This window comes from Leptonotus elevatus, chromosome 4 (genome assembly GCF_054856555.1).
Source record: "Leptonotus elevatus isolate MCC_2025b chromosome 4, RoL_Lele_1.0, whole genome shotgun sequence".
Classification (NCBI taxonomy): Eukaryota; Metazoa; Chordata; class Actinopteri; order Syngnathiformes; family Syngnathidae; genus Leptonotus; species Leptonotus elevatus.
Window position 1 is genome coordinate 15,787,159 of NC_141242.1, and position 26,102 is coordinate 15,813,260.

The 26,102-nt window shown below is 41.0% G+C and overlaps 1 protein-coding gene across 2 annotated transcripts in view; it reads left to right on the plus strand.

Annotated features, from left to right (window-relative positions):
* The first annotated feature begins 5,683 nt into the window (after positions 1-5,683).
* Positions 5,684-26,102, plus strand: part of LOC147175690 (LHFPL tetraspan subfamily member 3 protein-like) — a 30,736-nt gene continuing 10,317 nt past the window's right edge. For both annotated transcript variants that reach the window (XR_015094604.1, XM_086073892.1), the window contains exon 1: positions 5,684-6,609. Coding sequence is in view for 1 of the 2 variants with exons in the window: in XM_086073892.1 (XP_085930018.1) it covers positions 6,183-6,609 (427 nt within the window). In the remaining variant the exon portion in view is untranslated. The remainder of the gene's footprint in view (positions 6,610-26,102) is intronic.

The following is a 26,102-nucleotide window of genomic DNA, read 5'->3' on the forward strand; positions in this document are numbered from 1 at the left end:
GTATTACATTTATCTAAGGGTGTTTTTTTTTATTTTTTTTTAACTTCATTTCCACAAAAAAGTGGCCTCTGCTCTGACAGACACCTTACCTCAATAAATTGTGAGTAATTTCAACAAAAATGAAAGAAAGACAAGCAAAGTGATGGAGCTCTAACCAATGACTGTAATTGGTTGCAATTCAATACAGAATATTATTTCTTTGTGGAAGGACTATTTGTTCTAAATTATTATTAAAATGCGCAAAAATAGGATTACACAAATAAAGTGCCCCGAATAAATTCCTTACCCAAAATACAATTCTGCAGTGGAGTAAAACTCAACTTTTCTAAATTATGATGATTTCAATTTCTAAACTTTGTAGATTAGTCAATAAAGCTGATCTGAAATGTGATTATTAGTGTAACTCAGTCAACTTCAACTTGACAGAAACTTTTGGCGTACTACAAAAAGACAATTATTACTAACACATGCACATTAACTAACACACATTATGTCCATTTCAAAAATCGCAACAACAAACCATGCTTATCTCAACACATGCAGCCCTTAATTCTCTCTTTGGCATTCACACACACCCCAAATTCATGAAGGCAAATCTCTCTCATCCTCTACCAACCATTCTTTCCTCTTCAACTCTTGGAGCCACTGTTCCCTCCTCGGTCCCAACACTGCCTCTGAAATCTCCAGTCTGGCAAAGACAGAGCAGTTCCACTTTACAGCTTTGTCCAGTCGCCTTTTCTGAAATAAAAACACTAAAATAAGCTCTAGCAAATGCATTAATTTGATTCACATTTAGCCATACAAAGACAGTGGTCTTCACGAGGCAGTGTGTTAAGATTGCATATTTACGAATGAGGGACAAACTACCGTCAACGTTATTAAGAACTTGGTTGGGGTACGTTCATTTGCTGACTTCATTTGATTAGATGATTTAGGCACCAATGTGAAAGACCTCAAATGTCCAAGGTGTTTTCCTCATGTCTTTGCAAGTGTATACAGTTTAGTACGAGGGAAGTGTGTGGGCAAGGGGGACAGGACGGCATAGCCTATTGACCGTTTGCACGTGACGTCACATCCCTCATGGGAATGCCCTCTACTGGAAGCTGGACAGCAAAAGAGCCACTTGCCTGTATTGTAATTATTAAATCTCATACAGCATAAAGCCCTTTATCTAATCGATTATCTCATAAAATGGTCATATCTTGCTGTGCGGTCGGTTGTACAGACAGACAAAGGAGTAAACCAAATGTTGCTTTTTATCACACCTACTAATGAAGACGACTGACATAGATTGACTGGCAGCCCACAAAGTATTCACGGATTTGCAGCAATCATTTTTTGCGAGGTTAGTAGATAAATGGTGTAATTAGTAGATAAATGTTCATACATTTTACTAGTAAACGTACACTCTAATAACAGAGGTGTTGACTTACGTGTTTCAACTCACATAAACGATAGTTAGTGTCCACTCCAACTGCACGAACGCACAGCTTAGTTTTAAAATGCACCTTCTTCAAAACTATTAAGTGCATTTGGCAGTTTAATAATGGGGGGATTTCGTCTTTGTGCTTGGAGTTTGTCACTCTGGTGCCGGAGTCATATTCATGAAATGACCGCCTAGCTTTCCACTACGATAGTCATTTATTCCATGCTAGTAAACATAGTAACATAACATAATCACAGCGTGTCAATATAGAACGGACTATTTAAAAAAATAAGTCAGTTAGCATGATAAACAAGGTTTACCTTTGCATTACAAGGTATATTGTCCCCCAGCGTGAGCATAGCATCTCATCCCAGAGACTCAGCCAGCAACAAGCTTTTAAATCAGTGTAAGGAGAAGAGACGGCATTGACTACATAATGATATAGGTTGTGCGCTGTGAATTCCGGCAAAGTCGGCGATTTGATTAACTTGGTAAAAATAGCAGGCAACAGAAGGTAAAGGGCTGTTTTCAAATTAGCGATCTTCAATTTAAGTAAATATCGCGCTCTATGAGTCCCGACTAAATGTGCAACTTCGACTGACAGGCGACCTTCGGTTGAAGTATTATATTCCATGGCTTTATGGGCAATAATAACTTTTAATTTGTAAAATAAGAGTCGCGAAGTCACTAAGTCGCTGCGGGACAAGTCCACTTCCATTCAACAATCATTTCCTTCCGCCGTCCGTCATAGGGCAGTCACGTGATCACGTGGCGTCGGCGCAAATGGTCAATATTGTTCTGTATGCACAAACATACTGTTTGGACACTTGCTCAGCACACCTGTGCTGTAGCGAGGCAACTGGGCTATTCTTGTTTGTTAAAGATGTTTCACCTTCAATCTATAACGCTTCCAGTTCTGAGTGCAACAAGAGACGAGAAACAACGAGAAACTGTATACTTACTGTTCTGCAGTAACTTAGCCTGCCTTCTTGTGTTCCGTGGTGACATATTCTGCGCCGTTCATTCCCTGGATGGTCTTGAATCGAGAACCCGTATGTAGGACCTATCTCTTTCAGTGGAAGCTTTCATGGAGCCTTAGTTTTAACATTAGCTTACACTGACCCCTGTTGGCCAACTTCATTACTACAACATCAGACAAGATTTTGTTTTGTCACATTCCTATTTCGAGTTGGTTTGGCGACCTTGAATACATTACATAAGGATGCAATACAAATAATGACATCTAATTGGTAAAAATGATGTCAAAATACATTTACCAACTTGGGGTCGGGTGGGTCCAAAGGTAAACTGAATGGTAAAGCTACTTGCTAGACGTGACAATCAAGTAATTGAAGACAATGGTTTCCGATAGTCAGAGCTGATAAAATAAATAATAATAACAATAATTGGTCGTGGTCAAGTAACTGGCGGGAAAAGCTGATTGGTGCTGATTGGAAAGACTTGACTTTATGTTTCACAGGCTTAGCTTTTTCATACCAAAAACTCAGAGGAAGGAAATATGCAGTGCTAATCACATTAATGAAGGATTTTCCACTATTCACAGCCTATTAATACCATTAGTAACACCTCTTTCCTCTGAAAACATCTGCATTGAGCTAGAAAAGGTATTTTCCGTATGTCATAACAGCTAATATGGGTTTAATGCAAAATGTCTTGCACACTAAACTCAAAAAGATAATCTGTAAACCATGAACAGTTTACAATGAGCCTTGTGAGTTTTTCATTCCATATAGTATAGGCTACATCCACTTAAGGGAGTAATATTGGCAGTCCTGAGGTTCTGGGGTTGAATCTCAAAGTATGCCTTCATGTGTGGAGTTTAAAAAAAAAGAAGTCCAAAGTATGCCTTCATGCGCGGAGTTTAAAAAAAAGAAGTCTGGGTGTTAGCATGCTGGACTAGTGGCTAGTTTTAGGGTCATGTGTAAAGTTTGCATGTTCTCCCCTCCTTGTATGGGTTTTCTCCAACTTCATCTTTCTTCCACATTCCAAAACATGTTTGTGAGATGAATTGAACATTAAATTGTCCAATTTCCATTGTAAACAGTTGTTTGTTCGTTTTGTTTGTTTCTAACTGGTGGTAAGCAGTCTAGACTCTAGAGTGTGCACACCAAAAGTCAAGATGTGCTCCAGGTCACTCTTGACCCTAATAAGAACAAGCAGTATAGAAAATGGATTATGGATGGACTGTGGACAGCACTATATTCATGCTCGTACAATTTGACTGTTGATGTGCAGTGGTGCATTCATGCTTGTTCAATTGTTCAGATCAGTCTTTCCCTGCAGATAGTTATTTTAATAAGATTAGCTATTTCAAGTAAATGTGGGAAGTTTCTGAAGAAAAGACTACCAATGTATCTGTGCTTGAACTCTCTCTGTAAATCCGAATGTTAATCCAAGCTACGAATGGAGCATATTTAGGACAATGCATCTGACTCAGGGCATTATCTGTAAAGCCCCCCCAAAAAGATTTATTTGAATCTTGTGTTAAAACCCTTTGAATTAAAGCTCAAAGTCTACTCTTCAATCGAGATTTAATTTAAATTCCATTGTGCTAAATTATGACAATGACATTGTATAACTAACTGCAGAATGTGATGGAGCCTATAATTGTCTAATAGTAGGCTACCCTCTGCTGGTTACATACTATATACAGTAGACTGTTTTTGTTTTTTTATGTGATGTTATATGCCTTTTTTTTTTTAAACCTAACTATCTGTTTATTGTTTTTGGTGTAGCATTTTGATTGATAACAGTCAGACTGCCGCATCCCATTATAACACCTTTTTTTTTTTTACCTACCACCTAAAAAATACTCAAAAGTAGGCTACCATTACCACCAACATTTAAATACAAATTTGTAAATTAAAATACAAACAAATCAATTAACTGAAAAAGGAATAGGCTGAAGCACCAGGATTATTACTGCCTATCCTGTACAGTCTCCTTCACCAATACAGTCCCATGAATCACATAGAGTTACAACAAAACAAAGTAGATAAATACTACATTCACATTATAATTCTTAAATGTTTTACATTTTAGCACTGACATGATAAGCATGAACTATTTTACATTTTTCTTAAACCGCAACCGAGAAGTACAACTTCAACACATCATCAAGTCCATTCCACAATTTTACACCTAAAACTGAAACATATCTATATTTTACGTTGGTCCTCACATTACTCCGTTAAATTACAGTTTCCTTCTCTTCATTTAAAGAATTCTGAATGCAAACACGTTGGCTATTGTTTACTGCATGAAAAAGCATTCCAGTGTTTTCAAATACACAATATCCATATATTAAAAATACCATATCCTATAAATAATTGTTTAGTTGATTCTCTGTTGCCAATCTTATTCATTATTTAATCACTTTTTTCTGTAATTTAATAATTGGGTCTGTATTTGTTGTATATACATTACCCCAAACTTCAGCACACTATGACATGTGAGGTACAACACAAGAGAAGATTACAATATATAAAAACATTTCTTATTTATTTTAATACGTTCTTTATTTTTCATCGAAAACAGGCAGAGTTCTATTCTTGAAAAGCACATTCAATATAGTGTAAGCCACTGAAAAATTATGCACTATTTGAATATTAGGATTCTGATTAGCTAAGACTAAAATCACAATACTTGGTGATTTTATTCAAATGTAAAAGTTAAATAAAAATGTTCCCTAAATATATATTTAGAAAGAAACTGTTCTAAAAGTAGAGAGTAAATGCAAATGTCTTCCTTAAAGTTAAATACAACTAAACTGGATGCAAAATAAATAAATAAATAAATAGCCACACTCAAATACCACCAATGTCTGGATGGACAGACTTGTTTTCGTCTTTCTGTTGAACTCCGATTTAAAATGGTTGATTTTTTTTCCTGATTGGCTGTAGCCTATTTGTGTTGCTCCATTATGCCTCATTATTAATTTTACCTGGTCTAATCTCAACTTTATGCACCACCCCTCCCAGTGTCAGCCAACCAGTACCTTCCTTGACCTTGCCCCGCCAGCTGTAGCTCGTCTCATGTATGATATAGTCTGAATGTATTTAGCTCCTCAGTTTAAATTCCTGAGTCACAGCTGCTGCGTCTGTTCTGATTTGCACCTATTCTTTTGTTATGTATTCATGTCATAAACGCCCATGAACTGACATTGCAGGGGGGGGGGGGGGGGGGGGAACACACAAGTTAGTCTGCATGTGAAACGTGTGTGTCATCAGCCTCCACCGCACAGACCCACGTCGCCCATGCCCCTCCCTCTCCGGCTGCCAGCATCACTACTGACCGGCGGCGATGCTGTCATCAAACGGGAGAATAAAATCCGGTTGAAGCACGCGTGCAGGCCTGAATGCCATTCAAATTTGGATTTGTAAGTACGCGTGAGTGCATACCAACGTTCAGTTGTTGACTGTGTGCGGCACGTCAGCGCGTATAGGACGTCGCTCGGCTTCCAAGGACATTGGCTATGTGCACGTCTGACGACGACTGCACGGTGCAAGAGGGAGCGAGCGCGCACACCCCGCTAGTGTGATCGCGGCTTCATCGACTTTCATTGACGGTTACCAGCGCCCGTTTCGACGATGCCACGTCACGAGCTGATCGCGCCAGGCAGATGCTGCTGTGCTGCACTAGCACGGCCATAGATCGGGCTCTCTTGCTCTCCTCTCTCGCTTCATGATAAAACAGCTTTAGCGCCTCTTCCATTTTTTTTTATGGTGTGCATACAATGATACCCGCCAGCGCCGCATCAATGTTACCGTCTGCAGAAGCTGCCAAACTGTACCAGACCAATTATGTCCGAAACTCCCGCGTCATCGGACTCCTGTGGGCCATATTCACCATCCTGTTCGGCATCGTGAATGTGACCATCTTCTCGCAGCCCTACTGGATCGGCGATGGCGTGGACACGCCGCAGGCCGGCTACTTCGGTCTCTTTCACTTCTGCATCGGGGACGGGATCGCCAGAGAGCTGGCCTGCCAGGGCAGCTTCACTGAGTTCTCCGCCATCCCGTCCAGAGCCTTCAAGGCCGCCTCCTTCTTCATTGGGATGTCCATGATGCTGGTGGTCACCTGCATCGGATGCTTCTCGCTCTTCTTCCTCCTCAGCACCTCCACCGTGTACAAGATCTGTGGTTGGATGCAGGCTGCTTCAGGTAAGCCGCAAAAAGAACAGTGAGCACGTTCCATATGACACACATGTGGCCCCATCGCTATGATAGACAATGCGTACAGGTACTGTAATCATTGGTGCCAAGGTTACAGTTCCATGTCAAACACTATATGATACAATACATATTTGGTGTATATATGTCATTCATTTGTTAATAGTAGTATTCTACTCCACACTCTGCAGTAAGTAGCATAATTAGACTGTTCATTATTTACTTGCCATGTACTGACACACATCATTTCCTGTTTTATCGTAGTTTGGATTAGCTTTAAATGTATTTTAATCCCTACTCAATGCTACTCTTTAATGTTTTGATTTCTTGTTGGCTGTACTATAAAAATCTATCTATCTATCTATCTATCTATCTATCTATCTATCTATCTATCTATCTATCTATCTATCTATCTATCTATCAACTGCTCCAACCACTGAATTAACCATTATATTTTGATTGATTTATTTCATATATATTTATTTATATTATTTATTTAAAAAACGAAATTGGCAGCAACATGGGTTTACTGTGTGCACTCTATGTTCCTCCCACATACTCCATAAACACGCACGTAAAGGCTCTAAATTGAAGTGTGAAGGTGAGTCTGAAGGGTTGTTTGTGCTCAGTGATTGGTCGGAGACCAGTCCAGGGTTTACGCTGCCTTTTGCTCAAAATCAGCTGGCTCCAGCTTACCAGCGACCCTGGATGGATAAAAGTAAAGGAAACTGACATGTGTTCTAGGGTTAACCTGGTGCTATCAGAAAACCTTGGTTAGATGTAATATTTTGGTCACATCATAACAATCTTAAAAACATAACTTTTGATCATTATCATTTTATTGTAATTTTTGATATCACTCTTTGTCACACAAGTGTTTAAAAAAGTTAGCTTTTGCCTACGCAATAGTAAAAGTGGAAACCCGCATAAATAGCAAGAGACAACACACATAAAAAAAAAAAGGCCTTTTCTTAAATTTTAATTTTTTGACCTGTCTTGCTTTCGTCTCTTAATACTCATTGATGAGGCTGCTTCTTCACAGGACAAAGAAAGATGAGCAAAACCGAGGTCTCATGGCTTTCTTGATGTGTAGTGACAAAGTGTCCAAGTGTTAAAACATTGTGCCGATAAAGATGCAATAATAGCCAAATAATAGTACACTACAGTCATACAATTTCACAATCATTGCCATAACTTTGTACATGAGCACTTGGACTCCTTTCCATGTGACTGGTGCACTGATTAGATAAATGAATTGTCAGTGTGAGCTGCCAAGACTGACAAACGCTGTGTCTCTTCGAGCTGCTCTTGCAATGACACACTGTCTGGAGGCGTTTTTAGTACCTTCATACCCCGTATAGCAGCTGCAGTGACATATAGATGCCAGCTCATAACGTTTGTTTCCCCGAGTACTGCCGATATATACTGTAGTTTCTCAAACATGACTTACGATAAAAGACATGATCATCAGTAAATAACGTCTACTTATAATGATGTCATTGTATGAAGACAAATGACTGATGGTGAAGTCATGTTTTTGTTTTTTCTTCAATGCCTTCGGGGGCTTTCTCCCATTCCAAAAATCAGTTAAGATGTAAAAAGAAAAGAAAGGGGAAAAAAATCCTGTTTCAGGCATTTACAGAGTGCAGCTGGTAACAGTCGGATTTCAATGCTCTCACTTTGCTGTCCATGTGTTGATATTGCCATTGTCACCGTATAATGCCGTCCATGCCGTTTGAGTGTTGTCTGAGGTATTGAGGTTGTCAGCATGAGGTCGTAATATGTGGAACAGGTCCAGCTCCGCATGGCGTGATGGGCTGAATTAATGCATTAAGGCCGTTTTAATGAGCAGGCTACTGCTGCAGTGAAGAGATGAAAGAGAAAGCAGAGAGGAGAGAGTCTGACCATGACAAGCTGCTGATGCCTAATGAGCGAGCCTGACTGCTTAGCACTGTCGAGCGGCACTGCTCTTCGATGAAGCTTAAACTTCCACTGCCTTCACTGAGCTGCTATGTGGAAGATTGGAGAGCAACCTACCACTATATTGGAGGCTTTGAGAAAACATACAATTTAAATTGAGGGTCATGCATCATAGTGGCCGAGTTATGGAGGGGCAACTCCTAAAACTGCCTTTCTAGAAAACTGAACTCAAATATTCCTCTTAGTTATGCTCAGGTAAAAATGTTGAATGTTTCATGTGAACGCAGACCACCAAGAAACACCTGAGATTTCTGTGTGTGTGTGTCTAAAAGAAAACGAGAGGGGGAAAAAAACAGTTGAGTGCTCCTGTGTCCATTTGATGAACTACAGTCTTTGCCTGTGTGCAGTTATTTCTGTCCATGCATCAAAACCCTCTTACCTTATCCCCCTTTGTTACTTTCACATAATTTCACCCATCCGTGCATCCCTCCCTCTCATTTTGACCTTGTGGAACATCTTGTTTGCAATCAGGTGACTCCTTGTTGCTCGTTAAAAAAAAAAAAGTAAAACTTATTTTTTTTAAGTGTCTTCCTTGCTTTGAAGAGAACAAAAATGTGTTTTCCATTCTTCTTTTTTTTTGCAAGCTCATTGAGATACTGAATTGAATTAATTCATTGTTCATTTGCCTTTATTTTAGCGTGAAGCTAACTTTTAAGACCAAAATATTTATGCATAATAAATCTGATATTGTTTATTGTTTTATTTATTTTTATTTTTATTATTTTTTTATTATTTCATTTATTTATTGCACCCTCTGGTAACCTTATCAATATTTTCCTTTCCCACAGATGAGTCATACCAGCAGGACATGCTGTATGTTTCGTAACATCAGCAGAACCCTTATGCACATTTACCGTTTAGCTCCATTTATCATTTTGGTTCGAGTGCTCCAACTCCAAATGCAATACCTAGGTATGGAAGTGGTGTAATCATGTTCTGTGCTGCTTATATGCAAGGTCAGCACTGTGCGGTTGTCTGGTTGTCACAAGCTGACACAAATCTTTCACACACTTGCACACCTACAGGCCATTCATGTGATATGATGTGTGTGAGTGGGGGAGGTGCTCACTGGTTTTCAGCAGGCAGTGTGAAGCATTTTGAGTACCTTTTACCGTGTTTTACACTATCCAGTAGGACACAGTTTTAAATAGAAATTCTTTCTTTCTTTCTTTTTTAATGGACAGATTCAAGGAAACTGAGGCACAAGCTACTCTAAATAAAACTACATTTTAAAGCGAGAATAGATGTAAGGCACACATTTGATATGCAAGTTAACTGTTTGCAGTGCAAATGGCAGTCCAAGGCACTCAGTTATCACGGTGAGGTAGGCCTATACTTATATATTTGATGGGTACTAGAATACTTTTTTTTTTTTTTTCTGAAGCTTTCTGAAAATTATATTGGCAGGCTGTCAGGTCGTGTTTAGCCAGTCGGAAGCATGAAAAAAAGCATACTGCAGCTGCATGGGTCATACTATGGTTTATTTAATGTAGCAACACATTCGCTGTATTTATACGTTATAAATATCCTCACATCGTAAGTAGGTTTAAAATCAGTCGATCTCATACTGTACTGTAAACCTATGTCAGTTTTTGCATAAATTAGTGGACAAGCTTAAAAAAAAAAGCCTTGTTCGGCAACTGTCCTTAATAGTGAATTTTATCACACTCGTTCGTAATGTATGTTTTCTTAAGAACGTTGCACAAAATATAATCATGACACGCATGTTTAGTTATGTGTGTCATGATTTTTCTGCGAGTCTGCAGTTATTGCAATATTGTTATGCCTTTATGATTAGAACACTGTAGGTTTAAGCTCACTTAGCTTTTTCCCTCTGTTTCCCCGGTCGCCACACAAACACTGAAAAAGACAATTTTGAAAATATTCACCTGAGTTGCACTTTTACAAAAGCTTGGTACTCTGCTAATGCAGGAGTGGTTATAATTACTGTAAGTATTTGTATGTATTTAAAGGCCATAAATATAATAGAAACGTAGACTTACTCCAATTTGTTTCATTGAGCACTGTTTGTAATCTTGAAATCTCAGGTCAAAACAGTGAAAAGCTGAGGCCACCCTGTAGTCCAAAAAGGCCACAACGCATAGGGAAAACAATTTTTAGAAAATACCCAAACATTTATATGGACATGTTCTCAGTTACCAGCTGAAGTGTATTCAAATGAATTAAGTGATGACAGAAAAAACACTTATCTGACTTTAAAGAGGAAGTGGCACGGATAATAACTGCTGTCTTGGCCCTCATCCTCTCTTCTTTCACTCTCCAGACTTAATGCTGCAAATGAATACTTTCGTTCCCAATCAGGCCTGTGAAAGCATTCGTAGTGCTTCATTGGAGAAACGTCTGATTGCGTTGTGTACGTTTCTCATAATGCTGCATTCAGCCCATTCGGAAGACTAGACGGGGAGACCTGCTGTTGCATCCTAATTGTACCAAAGATCGTTACAGGAACGATTAGTATATTGATCCAATGTGTGTCTATCAAAATGCATGAGTGGACCTACGCTGGCTTTTGTCTACAATTGCATTGACTCTGATGCTGTTCAAGTAGGACACTTCATTAGGTACATCCACACCTTCACAGGTGAATGTGATCCAATACAATAGCTGGTATTGACACCGTCAGAGAGGTCTTTATTCATTTTGGGTAGAACAACCTCGGTCAGTGCTTTATGAAGCCTCAGCAACATGTTGACCTATAGTTACCTTGTTCCAGTATGATGCAGTGCAGTTCTACATCAATTTGAAGTACTAAGTTGGGCTGCCTAGCTCTCAGGAAAGATAGATTTGACTGTTACGTCCATACTGCTGTTCCGATGACAGAAACTCAATGTCACCTTGGGGGCTTCTTTAATTTACAATATTTGGAAAACATTGTGTGGCGGTGCATTGTCGCGTTAGAAACGACACAAGCAGTGAATTGTGATGGCTGCTGCAGTTTCACACGAGAGAAGATGGTGTTGTTTTTCATACAGCGCATCAAGTCAGATACCCACTGGGGCAGATTTATGTAATGCACAAACTGTCATTACCATTACACTGTGATGCATTGGGGGTTTTCATTCTTCACAAGCACTCGGTGTACTTTGCCATAGGGAAATGAGAAAATGAACTCTTAAACCCTCAGAGGTAAACAAACCACCACTGAGTTCGATATTTTTGCATATTCAGGCCTTTTACTTTGAGTCCGTATAGCGTTACACAATAATGTGGTGTAGAGGGGAATTCTGCTGCAGTGCAAGTCATCAGCTTGTAGAAGATGTGCGTGCAGCGCGTATATGCTTCGTCCGGTTCAGCAGGATTAAGCATGAAAACAAGTATAAGGGAGAATTTTGAAATGAGAGGAAAATGAATCCCCCTGCAAGCGTCACTCACTCACCCTAAATAGTCCTCTCTTAACAAGAACATTCTTTGAGTGAGAGGCCATTTCTGGCTGCCACTTGCCATGGCATGCATCGTGTGTGAATGTATGCACTTATAAAGCCATATAGGCTAACATTACTACCGTTTGCTTTTCAGATTCAAACCAATGTCATTAGATTTGAAAGCTTACTGCATTAACATTAATTCATATTCCCCTTTAAGTGATTCATTGTTTCATTATTTCTTATGATACCGTTGGCAAAAATCTGCACACTGCCCCAAAAATAAAGTAAAAGTTACATCTTGCCACTGCAGTGAACTCGGAGTAACCCGGCAAAATGCTGTCTGTGTGTCGTCAGCGCGGAGACACAAATCCAGGTAAACACGTACTGACTCAACCAAAACACATACTACACACGGTTTTCTCTGCATCTGCGTCATAGCAGCACATAAACAATAAAAGGGTTAGTCAATGGCGCACTGTGCTCCACTAAGTGCAGTGGGAAAACACGGCAAAAAAGGCGACCCGCCAATTGGTTGCGACCCGGAATCTTCGAATCGTCAAATTCTGCATCGTGTTTGACTTAAGAGCTTTCATTGTTTTACTTTTTTCTCCTTTCATTTAAAGGCACAACGGTTAATCAACAATTAATCCATTATCCAATTAATCACTCATTACTTTGATTGTCGATTAATTGTTTAGCAACCTTGTTTAATTTAAAATTGTCCAAATATTTGGAATTTCAGTGTCTCAACAGTAAATATTCTCAGATTATTTTAGTCTGAGTAGTGAAAGAAGACCAATTATTTTGGTGTGGGTGTTTTTTTTTCTTCTTTTTCTGAAATAAGACATTTGAAAAGAATGATCATTATGCCAATTTTCTGACACATTACAGACCAAAGCAGTAATTGAATCATAATTAATTTGCATTTGTGGATTTTATGCCCTGTAAATAAGAAATAATATCCTGTTTTTGAATGAAGGGATTTAAATTAAAACACTAATCAGCAGAAAAAACAATAGTCGGTAGTGGCAGCCCTGCTATCATAAATGTTCAAGCCGCATTCTATTTAAACACATATTCAAAATTGCCTTGTGGCAGACTACTGACCACTGTTTTCTGGCATGTATAGGCACATATAACACAAAATTGATATAGGTCACTGATTGTGTTATGGTTCATTTGCCTGACAGCATGGTTCAGTTCCTACTTAATGACGGTGTGAATATTAGTGTTAATGGCTGTCTATGTGCCAGATGACTGACTGGCGACCATCCAGGGCAAGGCTCCAGAATAACTTATTTTACTAGTAGCACAGTGGCTCCTAACGTGAAAATTTCGGGGCACACACTGTCGACTTGCCATGAAGTATTCACTGCACTCACTCATTTTCTCTACATTAAGTATAAATGAGCTGAACTCTGTGGAGCAGAAGTTTGTCAGCAACAAAAAAAATATTCAATAATATTAATTATTTAATGAATGATTTTTTATTTTTTATATTAGCTAATTTACTGGTTGCACAGGCGTGAGTAGATGAAAAATTTCCTAGCATTGACATACATTTTTGAAGCAAAATGCCACAATTTCGAGGCAGTCGGGAGCCCTGCAAGGTGTAGTCTATCTTTGGCCTTAAGTCAACTATTATAGGCTCCAGTGACCCACAACTTTGAAGGTGTAGAGAACGAACGGACGGATGGATAGATGGATTTTCACAATATTTCAAGAGTGTGTAATAACCAAAAGCTATCTTACTGAAGATTAGGAAAATGAATGTAACAAGTAACATTTTCACATAAGCATTGCGTTCTCATTGTTGTGTGTTACACCGTCGTGTGGTTTTTGTCTGTCTTTGTTTTATCCTAGCCATTTCCTGTTTTATTTTGAAGTCTGATAATCTCGTTTCAGGTTGCTTGCGCTTGCTTGTATGTTGTCATCCCTGATTGTTCCCACCTGTGCCTCGTTATCCCCATCTGTTAAATAGGCCACGAACGGCAGTTTAAATGTATCCTCACAAGTTTCTTACCGTTTCGTCCGCCCGTCCACACGATGGCGCGGTTTCAGAGTTTGAAACTGATCACTTTTGAAACCGGGCTCCAGAGTAGAAAGATTTCAAAACTCGTCCGTCTCGACACCATATGAAGGATACTCCTCCTGTGATGACGTAATGGTCGCAGCTCGATGACGACGCATTGTCGCACATTGATGACGTATGCTCCAATTCTCGCGTGACTGCGCGCAAACCGTCAGTCTGTCAACAACAATGGCGGATAGCCGCGTCGTAGTCGTTTTGCGCAGCCTCCTTAGCTTGCTTATGCTTTTGCAGCAAAATATTTAGCTTTTTTATTCCCACGTTCAACAAGCGCTGTTGTACTTGAATCACCCGCCATTGTCACTTCTCCTATGTTCGTCTTCTTCATGTTGTTTTGATACATGAAAAGCCATGTTTGTTCTGTAGATTGCAATAAAGTTAGAAAAAAAAGTGCTCGTCTTCTTTGCTGATTCTTCTTCTACGCTTTCCGTTCCGCTCCCTGTCCCTACAGCGCCACTCCAGACTTGGCATATACATTACAGCCATTAAACGTCCTCAGTGTCTTCTTTTGGACACACGCATGTCTTGTGTACGAGATTTGTTTGAGAAACGAAGCCGGCTTTGCTTCCATCTGGACGGGGCCTTTATCTGCGCCTACCTTGTCATGTGCCGATGTGTTACCCTCGTGTCCACTGAAGCGTTTTTCACAGCCTTGTTCTCATGATCCTTTTGCCTTGTCACGTGAGTGTTTTTTGGTTCCCATTTTTACCTCCCTTATTGGAGCACCTTTTGTTTTTTTTCTCTGCCAGTGCCTTGTTTTTTCCCTCGTTTTTCCAGAAGTGATTTTTTGTTACGCATAAAACTCTAGCCATTGATTGGCTTTTTTCATATTCTGCATCTGAGTCCTCCTTCCTCGGCCTTGTGTCATTGTGGCTCTAAAATAAGTAGAATGCTACTACCATCTCTTGTACCAACACATTATGAGAGGTGTCTAGTAAAGATATGTTGGTATGTTTTTTCGTGGTTGATACCAATACCGATTATTAGTAGTCAAGAAGGCCGGTAACTGACATTTGGAGCCGATATTCATTTTCCCTAAGGAGGAAAATATGGGCATATTAAAAAAAATTGCACACTCCAACTCTTTACTTTGTTGAAATGTCTATAAGCGTATGTTTATTGAATGAATTTTAAGATTTTCAAAATGATGAAGTTTATTTTCATTTTTATTGTTTTTATATTTAATGTTATAATAAATGTACATAAGTTATCCCATATTTACTTTTTTAGTAATTGCAAATCATTTATTCAACAGTGTGACCTATGTTTGAACTATGTGGGTTGGGGTCATCTGGAGAGAAGAAGCTGACAAGATAACGGCTGGAACATTTTGCGGTTGAACTGTGAACTTTGACTGAAACTTTCCGCGCTGAAGAAAAAACATTTCCTTTATTGTCTGCGCAACGAGTTATATCCGGGATGATTGTCTTGTTGCTGCTATATGTACTTCCCCTAACCCTAAGAGCGGCTATTGGCTATGTAACTAGGGCCTAGCCAATAAGAGGAGATTCGGCGGAATGTGCTTCGTAACGGTAGGAGATAATCTGTTCACATATCTGTTTCATTCTCCTCGCGAGCAAAAATAATCAAAGTCTGTTTTCTTCCTTCCTGGTCTGTTGTTTATTAAATGTTCTAGGTTAACTGAATCTGACATTTAAAATCTTAGACAACAGGGAGTCTGTATACTCATACATAAGAATTTACTCTTTACTCTAAATAATACAATAACAGACCCAGAGGGCCGATACATTATTATTCAGGTGACTATATTTAATAAAATATATACATTCGGTAATTTATATGCCCCTAATAATGATGATCCGGCTTTTTTCCATGAATTTTTCTCTAAGCTGTTTGAATTAGCAGCGAACTCTACTATTATTATTGGAGGAGACTTTAACACAACCTTAAATCCATTAATAGATCGTTCTAATAAAACAACATGTATAAGGCGATCACAATCCACAAAAGTAATAGGGGAATATATGGATGACTTTGGCCTCGTCGACAGCTGGAGACTTAAAAACCCAAATAAGAAGGAATTTACCTTCTTTTCCGCTGTGCACCGGTACTTTTCAAGAATTGATTTTTTTCTTACAAATAATTCTATTGCTGATAAAACCGTTACAAAAATACATCCTATTATTATTAGCGACCATGCACCAGTCTCCCTTTCCCTACAAGTTGATTATACCTTTAAACCACCACCTACATGGCGTTTTAACATCTCACTACTAAACGACGCAGAATTTGACAAAATTATAAGAAAAGAATGGGCAGACTTTTTGGAAATAAATGACTCTCCAGACCTATCTCCAGCTCTTCTCTGGGAAGCCGGGAAAGCAGTAATTAGAGGTAAAATTATATCATATTCATCTTATAAAAAGAAACAGGATCAAAAATTAGAAAAAGACTTGGAAGATAAAATTAAACAACTGACGGATGAGTACGCAATAAACCCAAATAACCAAATATGGACTGACTTACAAAATACAAAAATACAGTTAGACGATATGTTAACTAAAAAGACAGAGTTTATAATACAACAATTGAGATACAACAACTTTGAATATAATAACAAATCAGGTAAATTTCTTGCAAACCAACTTCAACGTAATCGGGAAAAATCGCTTATAACGGCTATTAAAGGTACAACTGGTGAATGTACACAATCACCAGAAGAAATTAATAAATTTTTTTATAATTATTATCACAACTTATACTCAGAAACTAATAAACCTAACCCAGAGCATATTGAGGCATTCCTCAGTAGCTTAAGTATACCTCAGGTAACTACTGAATATAAAGATATGTTAGATGCACCACTTACTATAAACGAGTTGTACAGTGCTCTAGATAGTATGCCAAATGGCAAAGCACCCGGCCCGGATGGTTATCCGGCTATATTTTTAAAGCACTTCTGGTCAATGCTTGCTCCACTATTCTTAAGAGTAGTAACAGAAATTAAAACTAATGGTCACATACGCCCACACATGAATACAGCAGCAATTAAACTTTTATTAAAGCCAGAAAAAGACCCCACCCTTCCATCAAGTTACCGTCCGATTTCACTAATTAACACTGATATTAAAATTATCACTAAGGCTTTTACATCTAGATTAGAAACAGTAATCCCGACAATCATTCATAGCGACCAAACAGGCTTTATTAAAGAGCGTCACTCTACTAATAATATTAGAAGGCTCTTTAACCTTATTAGTATGTCACAGCGGCATGATAAAAAGGCAGTTATTATATCATTGGATGCAGAAAAAGCTTTTGATAAAGTTAACTGGTCCTTCCTCTTTGCTGTTTTAAATAAATTTGGCTTTGGGAAGTCATTTATTCACTGGGTGTCAGTATTATATGATTCTCCTAAAGCTACTGTTACTACTAATGGGATTATATCTAAGAGTTTTACTCTACAGAGAGGCACAAGACAGGGATGCCCACTGTCGCCTTTATTATTTGCAATATTTATTGAACCGCTTGCATTAGCCATACGCCAGGAAAGAATGATTCAAGGAATTCACTCTGGGGTAACAGAACATAAAATTAATCTATATGCCGATGATATTTTACTTTATTTAGAAAAGCCTGCTATTTCATTAGGGGAAGTATTTAACTTAATAACTAAATTCTCACAGTTATCAGACTATTCTATTAACTGGACAAAATGAACACTTCTACCTATTACAGAAAATTCATGGAACCCTGCAAGCCAGGACCCATACTACTCATTTCCTATAGGTAATTTAAAATACTTAGGCATAAAAATCTCACCTAAATTAACTGATTTAGTTAATTTAAATTTCACTCCACTTCTGGATAGCATTTATAGTGACTTGGAGCGCTGGAATAATCTTCCTATTTCTCTAATAGGACGAATAGCCACTATTAAAATGAAAGTTTTACCCAAAATAAACTATTTTTTCTCAATGATTCCATTTAAACCTACGGCTAACTGGTTCCAGTTGTTGGACTCAGCCGTTACAAAATTTTACTGGAAAAAAAAAAAGCAAAGATTAGTCTATCTACTCTTCAGAAAAATAAATCCAAAGGAGGTCTAGAGGCACCAAATTGTATGCACTATTATATAGCCAACCAGCTACAATATATTATTTTATGGTCACAACCCAATAGAGATACTAACTGTTGGCTGGAACTAGAACAGAAGGATTGTAATAACCTCAGACTCCTAGATTTACTCTTTATTACAACATCGATTAAGCGCCATAACTGCTTTAAAAATCCAATGATTTCCGCCACCCTGACTGCCTGGTGGAAGGCACTAGAAATGACAAAAGCCCAAGTGGAGCCCAGCGGGCTTTCTCCCCTATGGCATAACCCCGACTTTCAAATTAACAACCAATCGTTTTATTTGAATGTGTGGGAGCAGAAAGGAATTACACATCTCCACCATCTCTTCTCAGATAATATGTTTATATCATATACATCCTTGCTCCAAAAATATAAAATAAAAAACTGAAACTTTTTACATTATTTGCAAGTTAAAAGTATGATAAAGAAACAAATTCCAACACTCCAGGGTACGCTCCAACCGCCTGTTTTAGCTAAAGATATTATCAAGCTTTCTCCGACAACAACAAAAAAACTCTCAAAAATATATAAGTTACTTTCATATACTGATAAAACGTCTTTACCCATCTCAAAATGGGAAACAGACTTGTCTATAGCTCCGGAATCTGTCTTTTGGATTCAAGTTTGTGAAAATGTTTTTAAAATGACAAAACACACAAATTTACAACTTATCCAATATAAAATTATTCACAGAACATACATTACTCAATATATGATGAAGAAAATGGGACTCTCAGACTCCGACATTTGTCTCCAGTGTTTACAAAACACTACAGACACTTATTTTCATGCTTTATGGTTATGTACTCCGGTTATGTGTTTCTGGACTAAAGTCTTAGAAAAACTTTCCGCTGTCTTGGACTGTAGGATACCGTTCTCTCCAAACTTGTGTTTGCTAGGTGACTTAACAACAATTGACTTACCACATAAACAATTTCAATCTATACTTGTAGCCCTTACTATCGCAAAAAAAACAATTCTTGTTAACTGGAAAAATAAACAAACTTTGAATATCGACCAATGGTCTAACCTCCTCATAAATCATATTTTAATGGAAAAAATATCTGCCTCAAATAAAAACCAAATGTCAAAATTTAAAGAAACATGGTCTACGTATATAGAATTTTTTAACCTAAACTTGGATTTTAATTCTGCCTGTTAGCGAGAGCCACAGCAGCGTTATAACTTGCATTAATGTTTCTGTATTAGGCAATTTGTAACTAATGGTTGTGTTTCTATAGTCAGGAACCCGGCTGCTGCCAGCGGGATCGAGCGGATTCACCTCCGATGGGCACCAGGGGTTGATATTCGGATTCACGGCATGCCAGTGGGTTAATTCTGTGGGTGCTGTCCCCCCTGGCGGGGAGTGGGCGGGTCTGCCCCTCTGTTGGCTGCTGGGTGGCGGCTGCGTCTTGGCCGTTCCCTGGGTCTCTTGGGGGGTGCTGCGTTGCGGGGCTTTCCCTGGTGTCGGGGGCGGCGCCGTTCCGGCGCGGTCCGTCGCTCTGGGCCCGGCGACGCGGTTCGGGGCCTGTGGGCCGCCGGGGTGCCCGGTGGTTCCCTCTCCCCTCCCCCTTCCTCCCCCTTGCTGCCTCTCCCTCCTCGCCTCTCCCCGCCCGTCCTCCGCCTCCCTGTCCCCTCTCCCTCGTCGCCCTTCCTCCTCCTCTCCCCCTCTCCTTGCGTCCCTGCCGCTGCCCCCTGCCCTTCTTGTCGTCCCCTTCCCTCCTCCCTTCCCCTTCCCCGGTACGCCTTCCTTCCCCTCCCCTGGCCCGGGGGCTCCATCCATGGCCCGGGTCTCGGTGCTATGGGGGCCGGCGGGGGTGGCTGGGGTTTGGTGTCGTGCCCGCCCCGCTCCGGTGGGCGTCCTGACACCTCGGGCGGGACCCAGTATCCGGGGGGCGAGCCCTATCGCCCCGCCGGACGGGTCCCATATGCCCGCCGGGGTCCTGGTGGGGTGGGTGGGGGCTTGGTGGGCCGGTGCGCCTCCTGCCCCCGCCCGGTTGGGGGGGGCCCCGCTGGTCACACCTCTTAACTCACTACACTAGGTTTGCACAATACACTTTTATAGACATATAGGGCACATAACACACTTTGGGGGGTGGGGTAGGGTGGAAACACCGTCTTCACCCTACAACTCCCCTCCAATTTTAATACACCACACAACTTGTGGGTGGGGGGGGGGGCTTGTGGGGGTGCCATCGGTTGGGGGCCGCAGTATAGAGCAGTGCTGCGGTCCCCTGTCCGTGTCGCCACCCCCCCCCCCCCCCGCCCTATCTATTTTTTTTAATGCACCACATACACTCAGCAACATGCTTGGGTGGCGGGTGGATCGGAGCGTGGCAATATCATTTCCATCGGCTCCGGTTCACCTGCTCCTAATTTTAATGCACCACACACACACACTTGTATATACACTGGGTGGGGTCACATTCACGGTTTAGGGGTAGAGTTCGCCAGTCCGCGAGCTGGCGGACTCAGTAACAGGGGTTAATTTTCACAAAGAACGCTGGGGTGACGACCGGGGCCTTCCCCCGCTGGGCCTGGGGTTCGGGGGTGTCGGCCGCCCTCCGGTGCCCCCATCTCCCCCTTCTGCCCCCGGTGTTCCGTCCTTCCACACGGCGGGGGGTGGGGTGGGCGCGGCTGCCCTCTCCGCTCCGCTGTCCGGCCCCTCTTCGGCGCCGGTGCCTGGGTGCGGGTGGTCCCCGGGGGCTGGGGGTTGGGGGGCTGCCGGTTGGTCGGGGTGGGGTCGGGGGGGGGCGGCTTTGTTGGGGGGGGGCGGTGGTGGGGGTTGCAGGGTGGGGGGGGGGGGTGCTGGGGGTGGGGGGTGTCTGGGGGATTGGGGGCGGCTGGGGCTGGGTTGGGGTGGGTGGCGGGGGTGGATGGGGGGCGGGGGCGGGGGTTGGGGGCCGGTGGGGTGCCTGGTGGGCCTGCAGTGCCCCGTCCTGCTGCGTTGGGCCGGGGGCGCGGGCCGTGTTGGGGCGGGGGGCGCTCCTGCTCCTGGGTTTGCTCTCCGGCCGGTGGCCCTGGCGGGGCCCGGGGGTCGTCCTTTGGCGCTGCCGCGGCCTGGGGGGCCCTGAGGTGTTGCGCTTGCTCTGTTCCGGCGGGGGTCGACGGCTCCCCTCTTTGGTGGAGATTTTCATGCATGCCAGATCCACCACACCAGCATCTACCGAAACTCAGACACAATCTGTTTCCTCCTCAGGTTATTGAATCGGTGGAGGCTGGTGTCTGCGGATCTCACGCGGCTTCGTCTGTCCTTCCTTCCTTTTCTCGGTCTCTCCTTTGGTCTCTTGAGGCCTCCCTGATTTTATGTTTTTTGGATTTGTTGGGGTCTGGATGTTTCTTGGGCTGGGGAGGAGTTCTGGGGGGGGGTGTCTGGTCGGTGCTGGATTTCACCTTCCTTGGTTTTCTTCGGTCCCCTCGGGTCTCCTGGTGTTCGGTTTAGGTGAACGGTATGCGATTTTTTTCTAATAGGTTTTCTGGTGAGCTAACAAATACACGCACGCACGCACGCACACACATACACATACTCACCCACACACACAAAAAAAAAAAATATATATATATATATATGTATTTAAAAAAAAAAAAAAAAAAAAAAAGAGCAATGATGATGACATTTCCGAATGAACAATACTGAGCTCTTAAGAAAAAAAATAAAAATAAAATAAAATAAAATAAAATCTTAGACAACAGACGTCTTTGTTTTAAAATTTGGTTCAGATTTGATTAGCATGCCATTGATTGCAGAGTGAAAGGCAGAATCGTTTTAGCTCTTGACAAGATCAGCGATTCTCTACTTCAATAGTGTGCCATGAGGAATCAAGTATTCTAATTATTGGTGATTTGCAAAAATAATATCTATTATCTTTATTGGTCTGTAGCTATATGCCAGTGATGTATAGTGTCAGGCAAAATAACAAAATTGTCTTCCACTCAATGGCAGAAGGTGCACTTAATGGTATATTCATGAGTTGCCATTTATACAACAGAATAATAGGCTTGTCTTTAACGAAACATCCAGATTTCACAAAAAGTAAGACCATTCATCTTTTCTCTGTATTTTTTTCTTACATTTTGTTTTGGTGTGCAGTGAGATTTTGTTAATGTAATGTAAAATATGAGCCTTTGCTCTACAGTACAAATAATTGGAAAAACAGCTGAAGGTGATCCGAGGTCATCATTCTACAATTGATACATATTGTTGCTGTAAATCATACTTATTAATGGAGTAGTTCAAATTTCTGTGGCTCTTTTGCATGTGTTGAAGCTGAACTGCTAGACCTGTCAGTATTGACACAAAATTTGAAAGATGCTTTTGATCCCCATTGCCCGTGCCTGTGTTTATCCTCAGTGGAGGTCTGCAACCTCTTTTTGGACGTGTTATGTAAGCTTTGGCTCTCTCCTTCTCTGAGCTGGATGTGCTTATCCCCCCTGCCCCCAACACCCTCCCCACACGTTCCCCCACCACCGTCACCTCTGCAACCGCGCTTTGTGCCAATGTGCAATCATTTCTTGTTAATGGACAGATTAGGTAAGGTTGTTTGGATAAAATTCTGTAATAATGGATTCACTAATTGCCAGATGCATTGTGGTTTGTTTGGTTTATACAAGGAAGGTTGCTGAGGGACACTCCATGACTTATTCATTGATTAAATAACTTATTTAACAACTACATCTGTCTATGTGTAGGTGGCAAGATGACATTACTCAATCATTCAGTCCATGCATTCCTGTTAGATGCTTTTTTTTTGTCACCTGATGAGTCACTCAAGAAATATAATCTCAACATTTCGAGCCTGCGTCATCATTGCAGCCCTTGATTTAAACAACTTGTTCCTTTAATAAGTCCTCAACAATCACAACTACTGTACTAAATGGACGAATGAACTCCATTTTGATCAATCACATGACGTTTACCTGTAGCAAAGCTATGTAGATCATATTACATGTAAACAGGTGACAGAGATCTTCAATTGGTTTGACAAAAATGTCTCTGTAAATTTGGTTAAAGATAATCTTCTTTTTCCATGTAAAAATACTAGCGTTGACACGCGAGGGGAGGGGCGGAATTTTTCTTACCTCATTTGAAGTCATGTCTTCGTTTGTCAACTGTGGCTGTCGCTTTAAGATGGTGCACGTACTCGCACGCGCACCATGAACGAGCCTGCGAGCTTGTGGTCTGTCGGGAGCAGATTTCCGGATACGGACAATTCGCGTAACGCACGCGGTGTGAATTGCAGTCCGTGCAAATGCCGTATGGAAAACGGACCGCGTCTGTTCCGCAGTCAGTGTGAATTGGGCGTTAGTGAGTTGCTGCTGTCAATCGCAGCCAGACCACGCCCAACCCTCTTCCCATTCGCAACCCAACAGTCCTCCAGGTAACACACCCTTTGAGCGCCGATTTCAAATCTTAGTGAGGGGTGGAGCAAGAGTCTGACTTCCTGTTGAGTTACTATTTAATCGTTTTCGGACCCATACCAGTACTGTATATGAGTACAGATTCATCTGACTTGTGTACATAGTATAAAAATGCAATCTGAAGAAGAAGTTGTATTTATTTGAATCATTCAGCTACCCATGCTGCTGAATTAAAGTAGTGGTGTCCAAACTATGGTCTGGGGGCCATTTGCGGCCCACGGGTGTGTGTGTTGAAAAGATGGGTGCAACGCACCTTATAACGACTATGACCTCTACTACGACTAAATTCATTAGAGCTTTTCTAGATATGCAAAAATATATTTTGTAAATGGTACCTCATTTTTATAGCGCTTTTCCACCTTGATATATGTCAAAGTCAAATACTGTAGTAACATTTCTCTTTATAATGCCTTATGAAGAAAGGTAATTCCGTTTCAGAATCCAAACTGTTTTTGTCAACTTTCTTCTCTGTGCTGAGGTCTGATTTGTGAACATATCACATAAGAGTGACAGTGTATTGGATTGAATGCCATTTAGTGGTAAACTAATAATTAATTCATTTTAAAAACTCACTATTAATTTCAATAATATTCAAAAAGAATATGCTCTATCATATCAACATTTTTTTTTTTATATAATTGTAGGTCTAGTAATTGCTAATTGTATTACACAGGTTGTGCCGCACCTTATAGGAGGCTGACGTTGTTTTGCTGCTGCGAATACCCAAAGGAGAAGAAATTCACAAACGTAGTAATTGGTGGTTGGCTGGCGATGTGTGATCTCTATGAGGCACCGTAGTGCCCGTGCTTCAAAATCGTTGCGTTCTATTAGTTCACCACTAGATGACACTAAATCCCACACACTGTCACTTTATTTCTCAATGGCAGGGGTGAATCCATACTATCTAATAAGATACACCCCAACAACGTGAAAAATCCAAAACAATTTTCCTTTACACCTTTAAGAAGAAGAAGATGAAGAAGAAGAAACTAAAATAACTATAATACATAATTGCTTGATGGATTAGGTTTAGCATTTTCAAAAAGGTCGCAGAATGTAAAAAAAAAAAGTCCAAAATCAGTGGTGTTATCCGCCGAGCCATCCTGCAGCTGATGTTTTCCAAGATTCGACTTCAGCGCACGCACACACACACACAAAAATTGTGACCAGCTTCAGCTCTTCCGAGCTCGCTAAATCCAATCAAAAAGGGCTAAAAAAAAAAGAAAAAGAAAAAAGAAAACGTGTGTATGAGCAATCTGCAAAGTGCTGCTGCAATCACGGACACATTTTTTGTCACGTGTTTGTGTTTGTGCATGTATGCACAAAAAAAAACTAGATATGTTCTTTCCTTAGTCAATAAAGCAGATGGACTGAGTCTGGCCAAATCCCATCCTGAAACCGCAGCACAATGCTAACAAATGATGCTCAGAGTTCACAAGTCAATGGGATTTTTCTTGCCCTATCGATGGGATTTGCTATTCCCTTTGAGCAAATGAGCCAATGTGCTTGCTGTCAAATCTGCAATACCATCTGCCGGTCTGCTGTCAGACTCTCGTGCAGCGCCGTTTGAGCGTCATCTGTCCTACCTACAGCCCATTACATAAGCTGCTGCTAGCTTAACTAGAATTTCTCAACCCCGTTTTCCACTCGCATGATCCCAGTGTTTGCGGGATGGCAGCAAGTCAGGGGAGGTGTGTGTGCTGACGACAAACGTGAAGAAAAGCTTGAAATAGCTGTGCCAAAGGCGGATCCGGCATATGGTGGCCAGCGCTCTTGATGTTTGCGCGGTGCTTGGTGCTCGCCAGCGGCTGCATGCAGACAGACAGACAGATAGTCGGACAGGGCTGGAGCATGTCACCCCCGCATGCGTGAGCTCAGTCCTATAACACCTAGCCCACCTCCCTCCTTCGCTCGCTAATCTGTCTCTCCTCTTGTCCCTGTCCTCAAGATGAGAGATGTGCGAAGGGTAGCATGAGGCCGTCAGTTCCCCTCTGCTATGACTGATCATGCTCTTTATTCCGTCAGCTGTCAGGCTTCTGCTGCTGCTGGGGACGAGGAGCATTTGATAGGCACAATGTGAGATTCTAGATATGGAAAATAACACTGTCGTGTATTATAATCAGGCAGCATGGGGACCTACGGGTTAGTACGTATGCCTCAACTAAAGTTTGGGGTTGTGGCCTTCCAGTGTGGAGTTGGCATGTTCTCCATGAGCTTGCGTGTGTTTTTTCCAAGTGCTCAAGGCTTCCTCCATATTCCAAAAACATGCAAATTAGATTATGTAATCGAAAGCTTGAAATTGTCCAGAGTTGTGCATGTCAATGCTTGCTTGTTAATATGTGCTTGCGCAAAGTCAGATGGGATAGGCTTTAATTTTTCCTTTTATTTTTCAAACTCACATATATATAAAAAAAGAAAACAAGAAAACAATCTACTCAAAGATATTAAAAATCATATAAAACAAAAAATCATAACCTATACACGTTCAGAAAAAAGGAGTTAAACACTTT